Raw genomic sequence first — 16854 nt, 5'->3', positions numbered from 1 at the left:
ATTATGTGACCTGGCCCATAATTAGTTTATTCATCACCGCAGTTAACTCCCCATTAGGAGCATCAGAGAGAGCTAGACAGAAAAGGAGAGAGGTTGTGGGAAGGAGACGTATTTATCTATTCAGAATGGGAACACTCGCAACATCAATTTGTCTCTCATTTAATAACCAGCTTCATGGTGACTCGTGCTGTTTGAGAAAGATGTTTGGACTTGTGATTGGATAATTAGCTCGAGACTGGTGGGATCTGATCAAACAGCTGTATACTGGATGTCTGAACTGAGGTGGATGTTCTCAGGTCTCTTCTGGCGTTGTTTTTCCTGACAAGTGCGACATCCGAGTGTCATCTTTCGATTCAGACCTACTGTTACACCCAATATACTCCCTCAAATCATATATCTAGAGTATGAGGCTTCTTTCTACTGCAGTGGCCTCCTCACTGTTCTACCTGAAGACTACGGGCTAACTCAACAAGAAAGGACACATTTAACCAACACCTGCTCTCACAGACTGCTCTCACAATTGTCAACACATTTTACTTGTTGTCTAAAGCCTTCAATGGCCTTTTTTGACATATCGCAGTGGAAGTGTCTGAAAAATAGAATTGCAGTTTTATGAAACGAGTATCCTGAATCGTGGTGTTAGTGGTGAAATTGAGTTATTTCATTACTGATTAAGACATAAAGTAAAGGAAAGAAGCAAATCCTTCTAATTGATATGGAATTAATGTTGTGGCTTGTCAGTGTCAAGCTGTTTGTCCTATTTTATATCTGTTTAATGTATAATGTATAACACTTTGTCTGCTTGGGCATATAACTTGTAACTGTAGCTATTAAATACTGTAAATGTCGAGGAGTAACGAGTATAATAATTCTCACTGGACTGTAGAGAAGTAGAAAGTAAAGTACAAGTGCATCAACAATTTCACTTTAGTGCAGTAAATGTAATGACTTTACGCCCCTGTTCATGTATTGACTTTAGTGTTTACATGTGTTTATCTGTTTATTCATTAACAACCTTTTCTCTGAAAGCAAATTTGATTTAAAAATATCATTTGATTAAACATTTTGAGAATTTTATGGAAACGTTTGTTGTTGAAAAATGTGAACCAGACATTGTGCTCTCTTTTGATGGACGCTGCCACTTGACTGAGAGATATCTGGCATCCTGCTTTCATTTGCCTCATGGTAAATCCTCACCAATGTCAAATTCTACCATTGTCATGCTAAATTGAGTGTCTCTTCTTCTGCAGTGCAAGTGGTCCAGAAAGGGATTCATCAGAACTCGATGGGCCCTGGCTGACTGGTGAGTTTTATTAATAGGATCCCTGCCGTGACACATCCCACCTCATCACCGTTCAACCTTGAATCATTACGAATGTATCGGTGTGAGATCTAACCACGTCAGTCATGTCCGGCTGCAGGGAGCTGTGTGCAGCGGTGTGGTGATCACAGGCAGTACAGGCAGTACAGACGGACAGGGAATGAGTTCCACAGCTGGATCCTCTCCGGACAGTTTGCCACAGAGGCAAGCAGGGATTTGATTAGACGTAATCATGTTAGCCAAGCAGTTGCATATGACAGATGACAAAAAACATTACATGCAATTGAACCTGTACGGGACGAATAGAAAACGCTGCTCCCCTTCTGCAGAGGATGGTGGTGGGGCGGGTGGGTGGTTGTGGGAGGGGGGTGGGGGGGGAGAGAGAGAGATTGTAATCTAATAGAAGGATGACATGAGAACTAAAGAGCTGAAACGCTAAGCATTTAATAGGAGCATGACGTTTGACAGGAGCGGCAGGGAGAGAGAGGGAGCGGCTGGTGAAGAATAGGAGATCAGATCAGAGATGGGGTAGACAGAGATAGTCAAAGCCATGCATGTATTCATTTGTTCAGGATGTCACTGAGGAATAAACCGCCATGAGATAAGATCAAATCCTCCGGGTCGGGCCTGCCGAGCGCCGTGCTAACCAAACAGCCCAGATTGATCGGATCAGCGGGGAGGTGTTCATCACTGTACATTGAGCTGTCTGGCTTTTCTCTAACAGGACAAAGTGAAAGAAAGCAGATTAGTGTGTAGTGGTGTCCATACTGGTATGCTGTGCTCGAGGGCCTGAAGTTAAGAAGTAGTTAAAGAACCATTTTATATTTCATTTCATCCCATTTAATTAAGAGATTTTTGACTGTGTCCAGACAGACAGTAAAATATGTAGTTGTTAATTTCAGAAATATGCTAAGAGTGAAGTCACAAGAGTTTTGTCACCTGGAATTAAACCTCACATGTTGAATACTGTTCTGTATATCTGATGTTCTGGATGGAGAAGTTCACTCACAGTGTGCTCTTTCATCACAGTGCCTTTGATCTGGTCAACATCCACCTTTTCCACGATGCTTCCAACCTCGTGGCCTTGGAGAAAAGCCCCTCGGTCTACTCTGGGATCAGGCAGAAGGCCCTCGGCTACGTTCTAGACAGGTACTGCTCAACACCAGTTGTATTTTTTTCCACATATCTGTTGTGTTCTTGATCAGATAAAGGCACCCTTCCTGCAAATATCACTGACATTATAAAAGAAAGCCATAAAAGTTCTTTCTACATGCAATATTTCTGCTCTTAAGTGCATCACTCAAATTAAATTAAGCAGTAATACTTTCATGTTTTCAGATGCATAAATACTACAGTATACCCTGATTACACTAATTAGGACTTAATAACAAAAATGTCTTAACATTCTTTCGCACCAAAGACTTATGGTGTGTTCAAACCAAACGCAAAGTGAATTTTGCCCTCGAAAACTCACTGTGAAAGAACCCAAGAACTCCTGAACACTCTCGTCCACTTCGAACTCATTTGTTTGACCTTTATCTGGGAAAATGTACAGGAATTTATATAAACATACATAAATATTTGTGTAAAAGATTCAGTTTTCTGTATGCGAGAGGCAGCAGATAGTAGTCAGAAATCCCAGCTGCCTCTGACATGGCAAAACCTGTATTGATATTGTAATGGAGGCTTAGAGTGAGACTGAGGGAGAGCAGAGAAGGCTTTGGTGGGATTCAGTCCCAGACCAGTGGGGTTACATCCGTCTGTAGAAGTACGCGGTCTCACTCACTACACGCTCTGTGAACTCCACACTCTCTTTTATCTCTGCTTTTTCTATCCCTCTTTGTGACTCTTTCTCTTTCCAACATTTTCTTTTTATTATTATTATTATCATCATTATTATTATTATTAGAATAATGTTTTTCAAGGTGTAATCCCACACTTATCTTTGTTATTGTCCCACAACAGAGAAAGACTGACAGACAGTTTATTCATCTCCTCAGTGGAAATACCACATGAAAGGAAGCTCATGTCTATTGTGTCGGACACTTTGCTCCAGACTGAGACACGTCAAACAACGCTGACCAGATTTCCATGATATTAAAAGTCCTGATCTTGGTGGGGATCATTTTGCTCCACCATCAGGTCAGAATTTCCCCAGATTAGAAGTACCTGTTGGATAATGGTTTGATTTGCATCAAATGTACAGTCAATGGTCGCCAGATGTTGATTACCATAATATTGGCTGACCACATTCATGCTCCTTAGAGGCAGGATCCTCTTTATTTTGAACACTCCATGTATTCAGCACTCTGGTATGTTTCTATAATCAAAAAGGATGAATTCAGTTCAATTTATTATAGATTTTTATAATCCACAGAAGTTTTTGATGACAGTTTCAGCTCCAGACATGTCACAGGTCTAAGTTTAACACATTTAATTATACTAGCGATGGTTAAAGTTTTCTTTGCTCAGTGCTGCCATCCTCTATACAAACAGACCTGGCTATCCGTTCACAGGCCACGCTAATGTGATTTATGAGAGATCCAGTTGTGGTGCAACGGGGATGATAGAGTGCAGAGTGCAACCCCTGCTCCCTACCTGGCCATGCTAACACACAATAAAAGCCCGGTACCAGCCTCGCAGCAGGTGACCTCCCATTCAAACGGCGTAAGAATGCACGACATGGCTCCCCGCCACCTCCACTTTGAATAACTACATGCATATCAGGCTGGCATACATTATCACCGAGCTCTCTGATGCCTTTGAATCATGAGGCGCGTTTTAAATTATTCTCCACGAGGTCGTATTTTACCGTTACTTGACTCTGGGTTTGATGAAAGAATGGTCCGCCTTTAATGGAGAGGGAAGTGGGAGGGTTTTAGGAATACAGCCGCTTTTCAGATTTTTATTGCATTGTAACTTACCTGGATTTACTGACATAATGAAGAAAGGAGCTCTGTAGTTGCTCACATTTCCATTGTGTTTCCTCTGCTTTCATCATGCCTTCACACTCAGTTGATTTATTTTTAAAGGTCCCCCCTATAAATACACCTAAACAGCAGAGTCTCAGAGTTGTACTTGGGTGGCAGAGGAGGCTGAATAGAACTGATGTTGGCTGAGTGGCAGTTTCCACGCTCCCTCCTCCTAAATCCCCTTGTGTTGTGGATGGTATCCGTGTAGTTACTTCTGGCCCATATCATTTAAAGGTTCTTTTTTTTTTTTGACAGGGGGTAAGTGGTGTGAGGCAAGGTGGTGGTGGTGGTGGGGGTGGGCAGGTCGTTCTGTGTTGCAGCTCCCCTGGTATTCCTCTGCTTGGGGCTGCAGGGGTGGGGCATCGCGCCTCACTCGCTCACTTTGTGGGAAGCCGTCGGGCGCAGATCCGGAGCACCGGAGTGAGAAAAAAAAAAAAAAAGCTGGCGGTGCAGAGGGAAGGGAGGAGGAGCACAAAGGGTGCTTGGGCTCTGTAAAGGGCAGTGAATAATGGGTCGGTCCTTTCACAGAGGCTGCTAACCTTTTGGCAGCCACCAGCAAACTCCATTCTCCTCCGCCGATCTGGGAGGACAATGTGCCCGGGCCGGGCTTTGAATGAAGCGCTACCACCAACAGTGTTCCCATTCAGCGACTGGTTGGGAACCATCTTTTTGGCTATTGTCCTAACTGTGACTCCTACCCCCAGAAGCAGAGCAGGAAAAGGGACAGGGGGGAATATCTAAAGCCAAAAAAAGGTCCCCCCCCTTCTTCCCTCTTCTCTCTCTCTGCTCCCTGTCCCTCTCTGAGCTCTAATCTCTCACTGCGGGATGGGAGAGGAGGGGAGGGGGTGTGAACACACCACCAGCTGAGATCCGCGGGGCAGCCGGCACAGGAGCCGGATCACATGACAGAGCTCTTACTGCCTGGCATCAAACTTTCAGCCTTCCACTGTCTTATCAGGGGCTGGGGCCTAATAATGCAGCTTACAGCCCATTGAGAACACATCTGATAAGCCTTTTCCTCTGTGGCCCCTTTTAACTGCTAAACACTGTTTATCTCCAAAGTGCTTCAAGGCCTCGGGGGAACAATGCTGAGAAGGAACAGCGTTTAGCCGGCCAAACCCCTCACTATTGAGTCACATCAAAAAAGCACTGCTCTATAGGCCGCGCTGATGTTTGGACCGCTTCCATGAGAGAAAGGCAAAGCTCTGCTTGAAATGCCTCCGCTGCTCGTTTTCCTGTCCTTTGAACGTGCTCATACTGTATGTGTTCTGGGCTGCAGCTCCCCTTGATGTACGGAGGTCATTGTTTTGAAATTATGTCAAGGTTTAATAGCTTTATGTTTTAAAGAATAATTCAGCTGGACTTTTTATTGAGTTTAAGGAATGATGTTAAATTATCTTCCAAAATGCTCGAGATGTGAAAGCAGCTTATGTAATGACAGTGATGCTGAAAGCCCGGGCCTCTAGAAATGATAGCATGAGATAAAACCAACAGGTTTTTTTGTTTTTTTTCTCCCCTCTTCCTTAAAGAAATCCCTTTTGTGTGTATTGAAGTTTGTTTCTTTTTCCAGCCCCCATTCAGAGTGACTGGTCCGGTTCAGGGGAGAACAGTTTTACATTACAACTGTGAAATCCGGGCATAAAGGCGTCCTTTGTGGCGCGCCATTATTTTCACACAAATATAGTCCATTGTCACAGTGCTGAAGTTAATTTGATCAACATTGGGGACATTTAACTGTTTTGTTCGCTGAAAAGACTTGTTTCATGCTCATTTTCGGGGCATTGAAAAGCCATGATTGGCAGAAAAATAATGTTGCCGTTAACAATTCAAAGCAATTAGTTTCCCATGGGGAGGCAGTGGGCCGCAATGGCCACCACACAGCGATGCTTTGTCATTTTATGGAGGGTCATCAGTCAACTGTCAGAGCTTCTCAAAGAGCCCTCCAATCTAAATGTTTCCCTTTAGGCTTTTCCCAGAACAACAGGCTGAAAGAGCAGAGAGAGGCCGGCCGCTTTCCAGCCAATAGACATGTTGAGCTGCAGGAGGGAGGACTGGATAATCGCAGGGAGATCCTCCAGAAAGCCCGAATGAATTTATTAAAGAGAGCTGTGTGTGTGTCCCTGTCAGCGCGAGTATTATGCAAATCATATTTCCCATGTCAGAACATGCGTCATACACGTAACTTGCAGTTTTTTTTCCATTGAGTTTGTGTCTGGTGTCTAAATAAAGCAGATTCTTTCGTAGTTGTACTTCAGAGTGCGTTAACATTCAGGAGCTACATTTTAACGAGGTTACTGTTTTTTAGGTGTACGTGCATGTGTGTAAATATGAGTGTGAGTGTGAGTGAGTGAGTGTGAGTGTGTGTGTGTGTGTGTGTGTGTGTGTGTGTGTGTGTGTGTGTGTGTGTGTGTGTGTGTGTGTGTGTGTGTGTGTGTGTGTGTGTGTGTGTGTTGTCACTCTGCTCTCTGACTCTGTACTGCCTCCTCACCCTGGGAGGCCTGCAGGAGCAGAGGTTAATCTTCCCCAGTGTCTGCCTGGTCACACTGCACCTGGTTTATTTCTCCCTCCCTGTCACTCTCTCTAACTCGCTCACACGCACACGCACACACACACACACACACACACACACACACACACACACACACACACGCGCACACACACACACGCGCGCGCGCACACACACACACACACACAGTCATGTTTTCGTCACGTCAGAGACTTACCTTAACCTAACAGATACAGACATCACTGTCGATGAGAATCCTGCATCAGAGGATACATTTTCATCAAGTTGAGCAGAAAATAACGATTATTTTCATCATGAATTATTCTGCTGATTATTTACTCGATTAATTGATGAGCTGTTTGGTCTTTTATATGTCAAAAATTTTGGAAAAATGTCAACAAGTGTTTCCTGGTCTCCTTGTTTGTTGCCTAAAATGTTTTGTTTTGTCTCGAATGAAAATACACAACCAAAGGATATTCAGTTTATTATCCTGGAGGACTAAAGGAACCAGAAAATAGTCACATTTAAGAAGCTGGAATCAGAGAATTTTTGTATTTTTTTTTCATTCAAATGACAAAACAAGAAGTTTGCGATTGATTTTCGTCATCAACTAATCGATTAATCAACTAAGTTCATCCATATGTATTATGCAATTAATAACACATTTTACATACACAGTTTAAGCCCAATTTGAATGAAATAGTATCATTGCAAAAAACTAAAGCAAACAAGTGAAAAGTTTCCTAAAATATTTTTTTGGACACGTTTTGATATCAAATTGGCTTCAAATTTTTGTCTTTAGCTTTGTCTTTAGTGACCTGATGATATTTATCTCAGACGACCTGACCGGACCCCGGACTCCCAGGCACCTCAAAAGGAAGCTGTTTCAGGGCTTCCTGGGTGCTGTAGCTGGCGTTGTGTTTAACACAGACACCCTGAAACCAACTGTTGTATTCTACATATGCTCTTCATATCGTGCAAAATTAGTTGGCCCGAGAATTTATCTGTGTCTTTCTGTCATAATTAGATGAGACGCGTTTTATTGACATTTTTTAGTTTGGCTGATTATGCAACATGAAAATATATTTAAAAAAAATGAAAGCTTTGATAATCAGATTTAAACACTGGGCCTTCTAAAAGATACAACTTCAAGATTATGTAATTGTGTACAACTCGGTTGATATTGTACTTTAGTCGTACAAATTCCATAACAGATTTTAAAGTGATCCAACTACCTTACAGTAAACCTGGAGCTTTTAGGTCCGTTACAGTCTGGGGTCCTGGGGTCCTGGGGCCCAGCTGGTTTACAGTCTTGAGTTCTGATGGTCTGAGATTCACTTCCATGAATCGTATACTTTCTCACAGTTTTCCTATTTCGTGTCCACTTTAGACAAAATTCTGTGGAGTAAAGATTCAGCAGTCACATCCTGAGAGTTATGCAAAGTTTTCCCGCCCGCTCCCCAGACTATCTCATGTCGTCTCCACCTCTGCTCACAGGTGTCCCCCCTCATCGTGAGCGTATCTTGACACTGCTATTGGCTATCCGCTAACCTCTGTGTGACCGCTGCGACACCCTCGCACCCCCTCAGCACCACATCTTTCCTGCATTGGTGTCCTGCTCCTCTTGTGGTGGGCGTTCCTTAAGGAGACGGGGTGCTAACAGGGGGACGAGGGTGAGGCTGTCCTGCCGTGTCAAAGGTCCCGTCAGGGGCCACCCTCGGCCCATTCAGAGAGACGTCACCAGCACATTCTTCACAATGTTAACATTCTCCCAAATTCTCAACATTTACTTACAATGGACGACTGTGCTCGGCCCAGCCTTTGTGTCCAAAGTTGAATCTGACCGGCCAACTTATGGTAAGTCATCTTGTCAATATAATCATGACATGGCCCCCAGTTGCACCCTCATAATCCCATATGGACTGTCTATTATGGCTCAGTTTAGCTGTCAATCACGGCGTATAATCTGGCGAGGAGTCAGTGAGGCTGATGGGAAGGAGAAAAAGTTTTGTGTGTTTGTGTTATCAGTGTGTACATGTGTTATTTGTGAGACTGAGATAGTGCCGTAGGTGCAAGACTATTTTCAGTCTTCACGCTGTTTTTGGATGAGAGTTCACTTCTCTGTTTGCATGTGAGAGACTCAGAAAGAGAGAATGTGTGCTGCTTTGCTTTGTGCGGCTGGTTTAAGGAGCCTGGGAGCAGAGTCCGGGGCCATGTTATAAATTAGCGTCTGACCCCAGTCTTTGTGTGGCCCCCCCAAGGAAAGGCCTGACGAAGGCCCCCAGCCCCAAACGGCAGTGAGAACGGCCCATGTGAAGAGGCTCTTTCAGGGGTGTCACGGCGCGATGAATGTGCCGGGAGAAAGCATGTTTATAGACTGTGTAAAGGAGTGTGGCTTTGTAGGAGAATGTCACTGACACTGTTACAGTTTGCCTGAATGAACTGTGATGACGAGGCTAATGGGGGGGGCCCCACCGAGGGTGAGGGTCAGCGAGGAGGGGGGGGGAGCTCCCTCCAAGCTCGGGACCCCCCACCCTCAGGCCCCTTTCACGCCCAGTAGCTGTAGCTAATGTTGCAATTCTTCGTCCCCCCCCACCCCTCTCGCCACAAAGGCCAAGGAAAAAGTCAACTTTCACACCAGCGGGTCACCATGAGTGCTTTAGGAAATGATCGTGTAAACAGAGTGTTACCTTCTGACCTGTGGCTGATACCTTGGAGCAGCAGACAAAACAGCCAGCCTGTGGGTATTAGACATGGCTGTTAGCAGGAGAAAGACTTCAGCCTCTGCTGAAACACACACACACACTCTCCTACTCCTTATCCTTTTTTTAGGGTGCCTGCCTCACTCTCATCTCCTCTTCCCCGTTCTTCACTTAATCCGTTCTCTTTTGGTTTATTGTTTTGAATCATTACAGTATCTGATTGACATGTTGTAATTGCATATTTTGCTATAACAACAGTAGATGTAGTAAATCCATGAGTTCCCACACATGTAAGACCTGCACTGCCATGTTTCGGCCCTCCGTTCGGGCCAGCAGGATAAACTCACCACTAACCTGTTTGAATAGAGCCGAGACTCTCAGCAGCATGATATGAGGTCATGAATGACAGCGGTGCCAGTTTATTAATGAGTTATTGCACACACACGTAGTCTGTGTACCTTAATCTTAAGGATGGTGTGTATTGTGTAATTGATGCTTGGCTAAATAGGTACTGTAAATTGAAGACTCTTATGGCTCCTGAAAGGTTGGTTTTGTTCATGCTGTAAATGAACCACTTTGATAATGTTGTGGAAACTTTATTTTATTACATGAGGAAGATCCAGTGTTTCCCTTCAGGCTTCACTCATTTCTGTGATTGGCGTGATTGCTGTGATTTTGGATCCCAGATTAGAATTCAAACTTTTTTCTACTGATCTGAAGTGTCTTTAGCAATGAAGGTTGATAATCCCTGTAACTTACTTTTTCACGTTCTTACAGTCTTTGAGTGTGCAAGTGTCAGTAATAAATAGATTCCATCAGTTGCCCAGGCCTTTATAGACACACCTGCAAGTTCCACTCATCCATTTTCAATTGCAAAATTGTGACCAGAGTTAAAACAATACATCAAATCCAGGGTTTCCAGAACATCCCACTGGTCATGGAATTTCTGGAATATCATGTAATTATAAAGTCTATTCCAGAAATGGAATGATCATTTTTGAGCCAAGTCATGGAAAATCACTGGATTTTAGTTGCCACTCATCAAAATATAATATTTTCCATAAAATGTTTATCTATATAGTGTTGTATAACTTTTTTCCTGATTGCTTTTATCCCCTTTCTTGCACGTCAACAATCACTTTTCCTGTAGCTGCTAATGGATGAAATTTCAATAGCTTTACCTACAAAACAACGACTTCAACGATAAGTAGACGTTAAGTAGACAACCAAATATTCAGATGTAAAGTTTGTAAAACTGCTATTGATCTATTAAAATATGGATGAGGGAGCCTTCGCAGACACGCTAACAGTAAGAAGCATGCTGCCTCCATCACTGCTGTGCTGCAGCCCAGTGGAGTAGAATCTTTAGTTGGGGGGAGCCCACAGAAATTCATCTATTTAATATGAAATATTTTGCTTAATTTATTGTTGAAGCAGTTAAAACAAAACTAAGTTGTGAACTTAAAACACCTGTGAACTAGTGAATAACACTCGCAAATTGCTGGCATTAAAGTAGCATGGCTGGATTTTGTCTGACCAGTACAAAGGTGGCCTTTTTCCGTTCATTATAGGTCTAAGAAATTCAACTTTTCAGTCAGTGAAAGTTGGAGTGGGAACCTTGTAAATAATTCTGTCAGAAAATGTATTGATTTTGGCCTCTTTTCAAACAAAAATAACAAAGACTCACAGGTTCCAGATTCTCTAATAGGATCGTTTGCTCGTTTTCTTTTTGTGTGGTCATAAACTGTGAATAAATTTGGGCTTTTGACCACTGTTCAGACCACACAGTTATTGTGAAGATGTCAATTACGATCTGGAGAGTTGTAATGAGCACCTTTTTCATGATTTATAGAGGAAAATCAAATCTAATTGTGGAAATAATCTTTAATTTCAGCCCAAATTGTGCTTAAGAAAGATCCATAAAAAGGATAGCTCTCATTTCCACGCATGTAGCTAAAAAAAAAATAATGAAGCAAATGTCCAGATGGAAAGGTTTTGAAAATTCTGAATTGCATCAATTATAACCAGGAAACATTGTGTTGCTCTGGAGATTAAAGTCTAGATCCTGCTCTCATCTTTATGTCGACCCCTGTTGAAAAACCTGTGGCACAGAAAGACAGTTGAGTTTCTGTTTTAATATAAGGTAACGTCAAACGACGTACTCTCTATTTAATATAATAGCTGTGTTTTTCACCTCCTTACTGCAGTCACCTTCGCCTCGCTGCCTCCCCTCATACAGAAGAAATGGCCATGCTTTACGACAGCCGGCCAGACTGAGACCCACCACTGAGAAAAGCCGTCTCTCTTTGCGGCCTCATAAATATATTGTTATCAGTGCCTGGGAAGTCCACGGTGAGATTTATCCGCGCGATTAGTGGAGATAGCGTGCCAAGCATCCTGAATCATTAATTACACGAGAGCCTGCACTACATCCACCTTAATTTCCTATCTTGCCTCTGTGGAGGAACCACTTCTAAGTAGGTGATGAGGCATAGGAGTTAATTATATGTCGCTTAGGTGCATTTTTTCTTAAAGCACTAGGGATGCTGGCGCTGTGGTAAAGTTCTGGAGATTTGGAAGTAGTCCATGTCAGAGAGGATCTGAACTCTATGAATCCTCGGACACTGAACTCTTAGATTAAAAATAAAGCAGATTATTTAGTGCATTAAAACATTAGCACGACAAGTGACAATAAAATATGCTGTACCAATAAAAGGCATCAAAAGAGCAAAAACATGATTCATTCTTGTGAGTCCATGTGAACCAGAATGTGAGTCCTTTAAGATGCACAAGTCTGTTTCTTACTCTGGATTTAAATCCATAAGCCCACTAGGTCCAGAACCAACACACAATGTCCTCACTAGTCATCTCTCCAAAGCAGGTGTAGCATCTTCAACACCTGACAATACAAAGTGCTTCAATGAGACGAAAAGATGTGAAGACAAAATGTACAAGAAACACAAAATGAGTTTTAAAAAGTGTAAAATAGGTCAAATACAATAATTCAGATCAAGCAGGAGAATAAAACTAAAGTGCATTGCAAACAATTCACCCTAAATTCAATTTAATTGAAGGCAGCAGCAAACAGAATATTCCACTTCATCATTACTTTTACTTTCCAGACATAAAGCATAAAATCTGAATGCTGCTTCTGTGTTTACTTTTTTTCCCGAGGACGGTAAGCAGACATGTCCCAGCTGATCTGAGAGGTCTGGACAGTTCATCCTGTACCACCAAATCAGAAAGCACTGAATAGCCCTAAAACCACTCAGTGCTTTCTAAAAATCAACAGGGTGGAGGCTTGTCCACTCTCCTTTTGATCAGTTCAGCAAAGTGAATTTTCTTTTCCATCAAAGCAAATTATCAAAGAAAATTATCAAGATTTGTTCATTTAATTGTGGTGTCAGCTGAGAATGAAGAGTTTGACTTTAAAGCATGTTAACTGGAACCCCAGAGCGTGTGTTCAGAAACATTCAGGAAGTGGAACGCAATTTGGTGCTGAAAAAGATGTTCTCTGATCTGGAGCCGTCTCTCTATCATTGGTTTAATGCAACGGTTGCACATAGTAAACACACAAACATGTCGAACACTAGATTTTCTGCAAATACAGTAACATGGGTTTTAATGTCATTCCTGATGTTGCAATTCTTTTCTAAGACCTTTAATCACTTATATATCCTCCTCACCTGTAAACCTAAAACTCATCATAATTATTGTGTGAATTTCAAATGACATTTTTCTATCATTTTCCACATCTTCCTACATCAATGTTCTGCATGCTGTGTGATAAATCATGAATGCTGTGAAACTAATGCACCAAAATGTTGCATTAGACCCCAACAAGATGTTAAAAATCTCTACAAAAAGTCGCCCTCATCACTCTGTAAAGGTGAAACTCTTCCAATCAAAGTGTTCAGACCACCAGGTGGTGCTGTGGCCCTCGTGAACTACAGACCCGAGGTCAGAAGGCAGCTTGAAGCCTCTTTGACAGTCTTAAGGATGATGATTGTCACAGTGGTGTCTTTCATAATCTTTCCTTTTATTCATATTTTCTGCTACCCATTTTAGGATCATTGTTAATTAAGTGTTTTCATGCAGCCAGTGACCATCACAGAGCTGCTGGTAGTTGTTTAAAACCTCGTCACTGACAGGTGGTTGTAATGTGTTGCAGGATCACGGATCAGCGGTATGAGAAGATGCCATATTTTATCTTTGGGGACTTTAACTTCCGGTTGGACTCCAAGCAAGTTATTGAGGTGAGTGTTTGTTTTATTCTTGAAGAATTTGAAATGGAAAGCTAATTGTTCAGATTATCTGTTATATGTGCACAACTGTATGCTATTATACTCTACATACATCGAGTTCACAGTAGTATAAAGTGTGTGTGTGTGTGTGTGTGTGTGTGTGTGTGTGTGTGTGTGTGTGTGTGTGTGTGTGCTTGTGTTGTATTGGAGAGCGACTGCAATATAGTTAAAGTGGTTTTAGTATCCCACTGTCCTTTTAGAGTTATGACTCATTAAACGCTTCACTGTGGCCGGCCCAGCTGTGTTTGCCAACCGAGCCTCCAAGTGCATTGTTATGTTATGGTGCCATTCACTGCTCTTCCTCTCTGGCTCCCTCCCTCCCTCCCCTCTCTCTTCCTCCCTCTCCTCCTTTCTTGGTGCAAATGAGGCCAAGTGAGAGCAAAGGTAGTGGAGTCATTCAGTAGCCTAGCATGAGGAGATAAGGGGCGGTTTAGTCATAAAAGCCCACCGTAGACAGTGATGTCCGCTGATAACAGAGTGGGAGAGACACTTGTTGGCTGATCCTCTCCCTCCTCTGCAGCACAATGCTCCCCGAGTCAGTGGGCCTGTTCAAGGTGTGGGTATTGTTCATTTCAGCCTTGGCTCCATTGAGAGGAGGGAAAGCTCTCTGAATGGAGGGCTCCAATGCTCAAATGACTTAGGAAGGACTTCACTCTGTGTGGCGCACAAGAAGAAACCCAGTTGTCGTTTAGCCATCCGGCCACTAGGGTCGCTGGCATCCTGACGCGCGGGTGGCCATCACATGTTTTCACTCAGCAATCTATCAGGGGCATTGATTATTTGCCTCAAAGTTTGTGCAGTACATTGGATTTGGATGCTGTAATTGGGTCGCATTAACTCACAGGTCATGCGTTACTTTGGAGATAATAAATACAAGTTTTTGGAATCCTGCAGATGTGCAAACACTGAGGCCATTCAGCAGTCAGCTTCTGCAATTATATGTCACCTGGCGCACATTTCGGTCGCGTATTGATTTCATATCAATGATAGACTGTTTGTATTTTTATCTGCAGTGCTGTAATGAAAGACTGTGTTCTGCGCATTAAAATATGCAAGAAAACTTAATTTCCGGTGCCAACACTGGCAGGGAAATATGGATCCATTTAGCTGAAAAGAAAGCATCCCATAAAAGCGAGTCAGATGAGATCATTCAGAGCCTGTCTGTTTATCTCGTGTAGCTAATCGAGATAACTCTCTCCTCATGTTTCCTGTCTTGTCCCCGCTGCTCTGTGGTAAGAAGGCTCTCACCTTCTCCGTGTCTCGACCGCTCCGAAATGCTGTTTGAGTGCAGCGGGGTTCGCGACCCCTTTTCCAGGGATGTGTTAGCCTCGCATGGCTGTGTGTCCACCGCTGCCCCTCTTCTCCCCTCCACACAGCTCCTTTCTTATGCACCTTGGTCCCATTCACTTACACATTCACATCCAGTGTGAATACACACACACACACACACACACACACACACACACACACACACACACACACACCAATTTGTTAGGCCAAATGAATCTGATTGATTCAGCCCGTTTAAAGGGGTGTGGCAGCAGTGCAGGGGGGCCTTTTAGACTTTACCCTCAGGAAGTTAGAGCTGTGGGCATAAACCACACAAATACACACACACACACACACACACTCAAACATAAACATACACCTTAATGAAACATACCGACCATTTAATGGGGACAACAAAAAAGGCTGATGATGTCATCTGTGTGAAATGTGTTATTAAAGGGGCAGCGCTGCTTCATATAAACCTGTCGCGCGCCGCGGTCGACCCGCCTGATTTAACAGTGACCCGCGTGTTTCGCGGCAGACACAGCTGTGATGTCATCAATAAACAAATGGGTTGCAACCTTGGTGCGGGATGTAACTCACAGGCGGGAGGCCGTTTTAAGCCCTTTAATGACAATTAATGTCAACAGGACAATTAGTGCACATCTACCGAAGTGCTTAACTGTAGATGGGCTGCTGGCGGATCGATAGTCCATACTTATCTGAAGATTGATTCAGACACAGAGTCCGGATCCCTTCTCACTGTCTGACTCTCATTTTGTTTTGCTTTTCTCTCTCCTTTTTCAATCGATAGAAAAAGGACCCACACAAGCTATGCAGATGAATAGATGCATTTGCAGTGTTAAGTGGATGAAACGGTCGCAAAATGGAACCACTTGCCTTTTTTGATGTGTTGAACAGCAGGGATAACTGTCCAGCACCCATGAGGCTGCCTGTAGGCCTCACTTTGAGAATCACTGGATCAGAAAATACTCCAGTACATTTCTCTACAGCTGCACGCTACACCACTTCTCTTCTTCTCTGTCTCTACTCTATTGTGGGTGACTAGACTGTGGACAACCAGTAGCCACTCCTATGTCACCCATCCTGCCTTGTGGGAGGGTGGCTGGGACAAGGGGGGGGGGGGGACTTTAGGATGTATCCGTGTGTGCACAGAAAAGGAGGTGGTTTCGGAAGGGAGTGGGTTTGTTATTGTCACAGGGCAAATTCCAGGTGGCAAATTCCTGGCATGCTTGTGCTGCAGGATCAGTAACCAAAGGGCCGCGGCTGCCCCCCCACCCCACTCCGCCCAGCCCGGGCAACCCCATTAATTGTGTCCGACAGAGGGAATTGGTTTCAATTGACCCCCATTCAGCGGCCCTTTGACTGGCAGACAAAAGACACAGCCACGTGGAGACTAATGCTCAGGCTGAGCAGCCTGGAGGTGGTCCAGTCCCCACCGACCCTCTCTCTGCTCTCCCATGGGTCTGATCACGCTCCGGCTTGATCACGCTTCGCATCAGTGCTGATAAAACAGGAAACCACAAAGGAAGGTTTCTGAAGATTTTGTCTGCCGACTCATACATACAATACTTCACAGTTCACTTATTGACGTTTGATTTCTTTTCATCTCTTACCGAGCGCTTATGTTCAAGCCACAATCAAGTCAGTCATTAAAATCAGACTAAAGATGCAGCACATGTTGTTACAAACTGTGATGGCTTTACAGTCAGACACCAGACTCAAAGACATGTTAGACGGTTGGCTTCACAAAGGCCAC

The 16854-nt window shown here is 43.5% G+C and overlaps 1 protein-coding gene across 2 annotated transcripts in view; it reads left to right on the top strand.

Annotated features, from left to right (window-relative positions):
• The window catches only part of LOC138195640 (inositol polyphosphate-5-phosphatase A), a 141070-nt gene that overhangs the window by 86082 nt on the left and 38134 nt on the right, over positions 1-16854 (top strand). For both annotated transcript variants that reach the window (XM_069145258.1, XM_069145257.1), the window contains exons 7-9: positions 1251-1303; positions 2351-2470; positions 13673-13757. In XM_069145258.1, the coding sequence (XP_069001359.1) occupies positions 1251-1303; positions 2351-2470; positions 13673-13757 (258 nt within the window). The remainder of the gene's footprint in view (positions 1-1250; positions 1304-2350; positions 2471-13672; positions 13758-16854) is intronic.

This window comes from Embiotoca jacksoni, unplaced genomic scaffold, assembly GCF_022577435.1.
Source record: "Embiotoca jacksoni isolate LCO1_2020_lvr unplaced genomic scaffold, fEmbJac1.0.p SCAF_12, whole genome shotgun sequence".
Taxonomy (NCBI): Eukaryota; Metazoa; Chordata; class Actinopteri; family Embiotocidae; genus Embiotoca; species Embiotoca jacksoni.
This window is presented reverse-complemented; position numbering and strand designations above follow the sequence as displayed.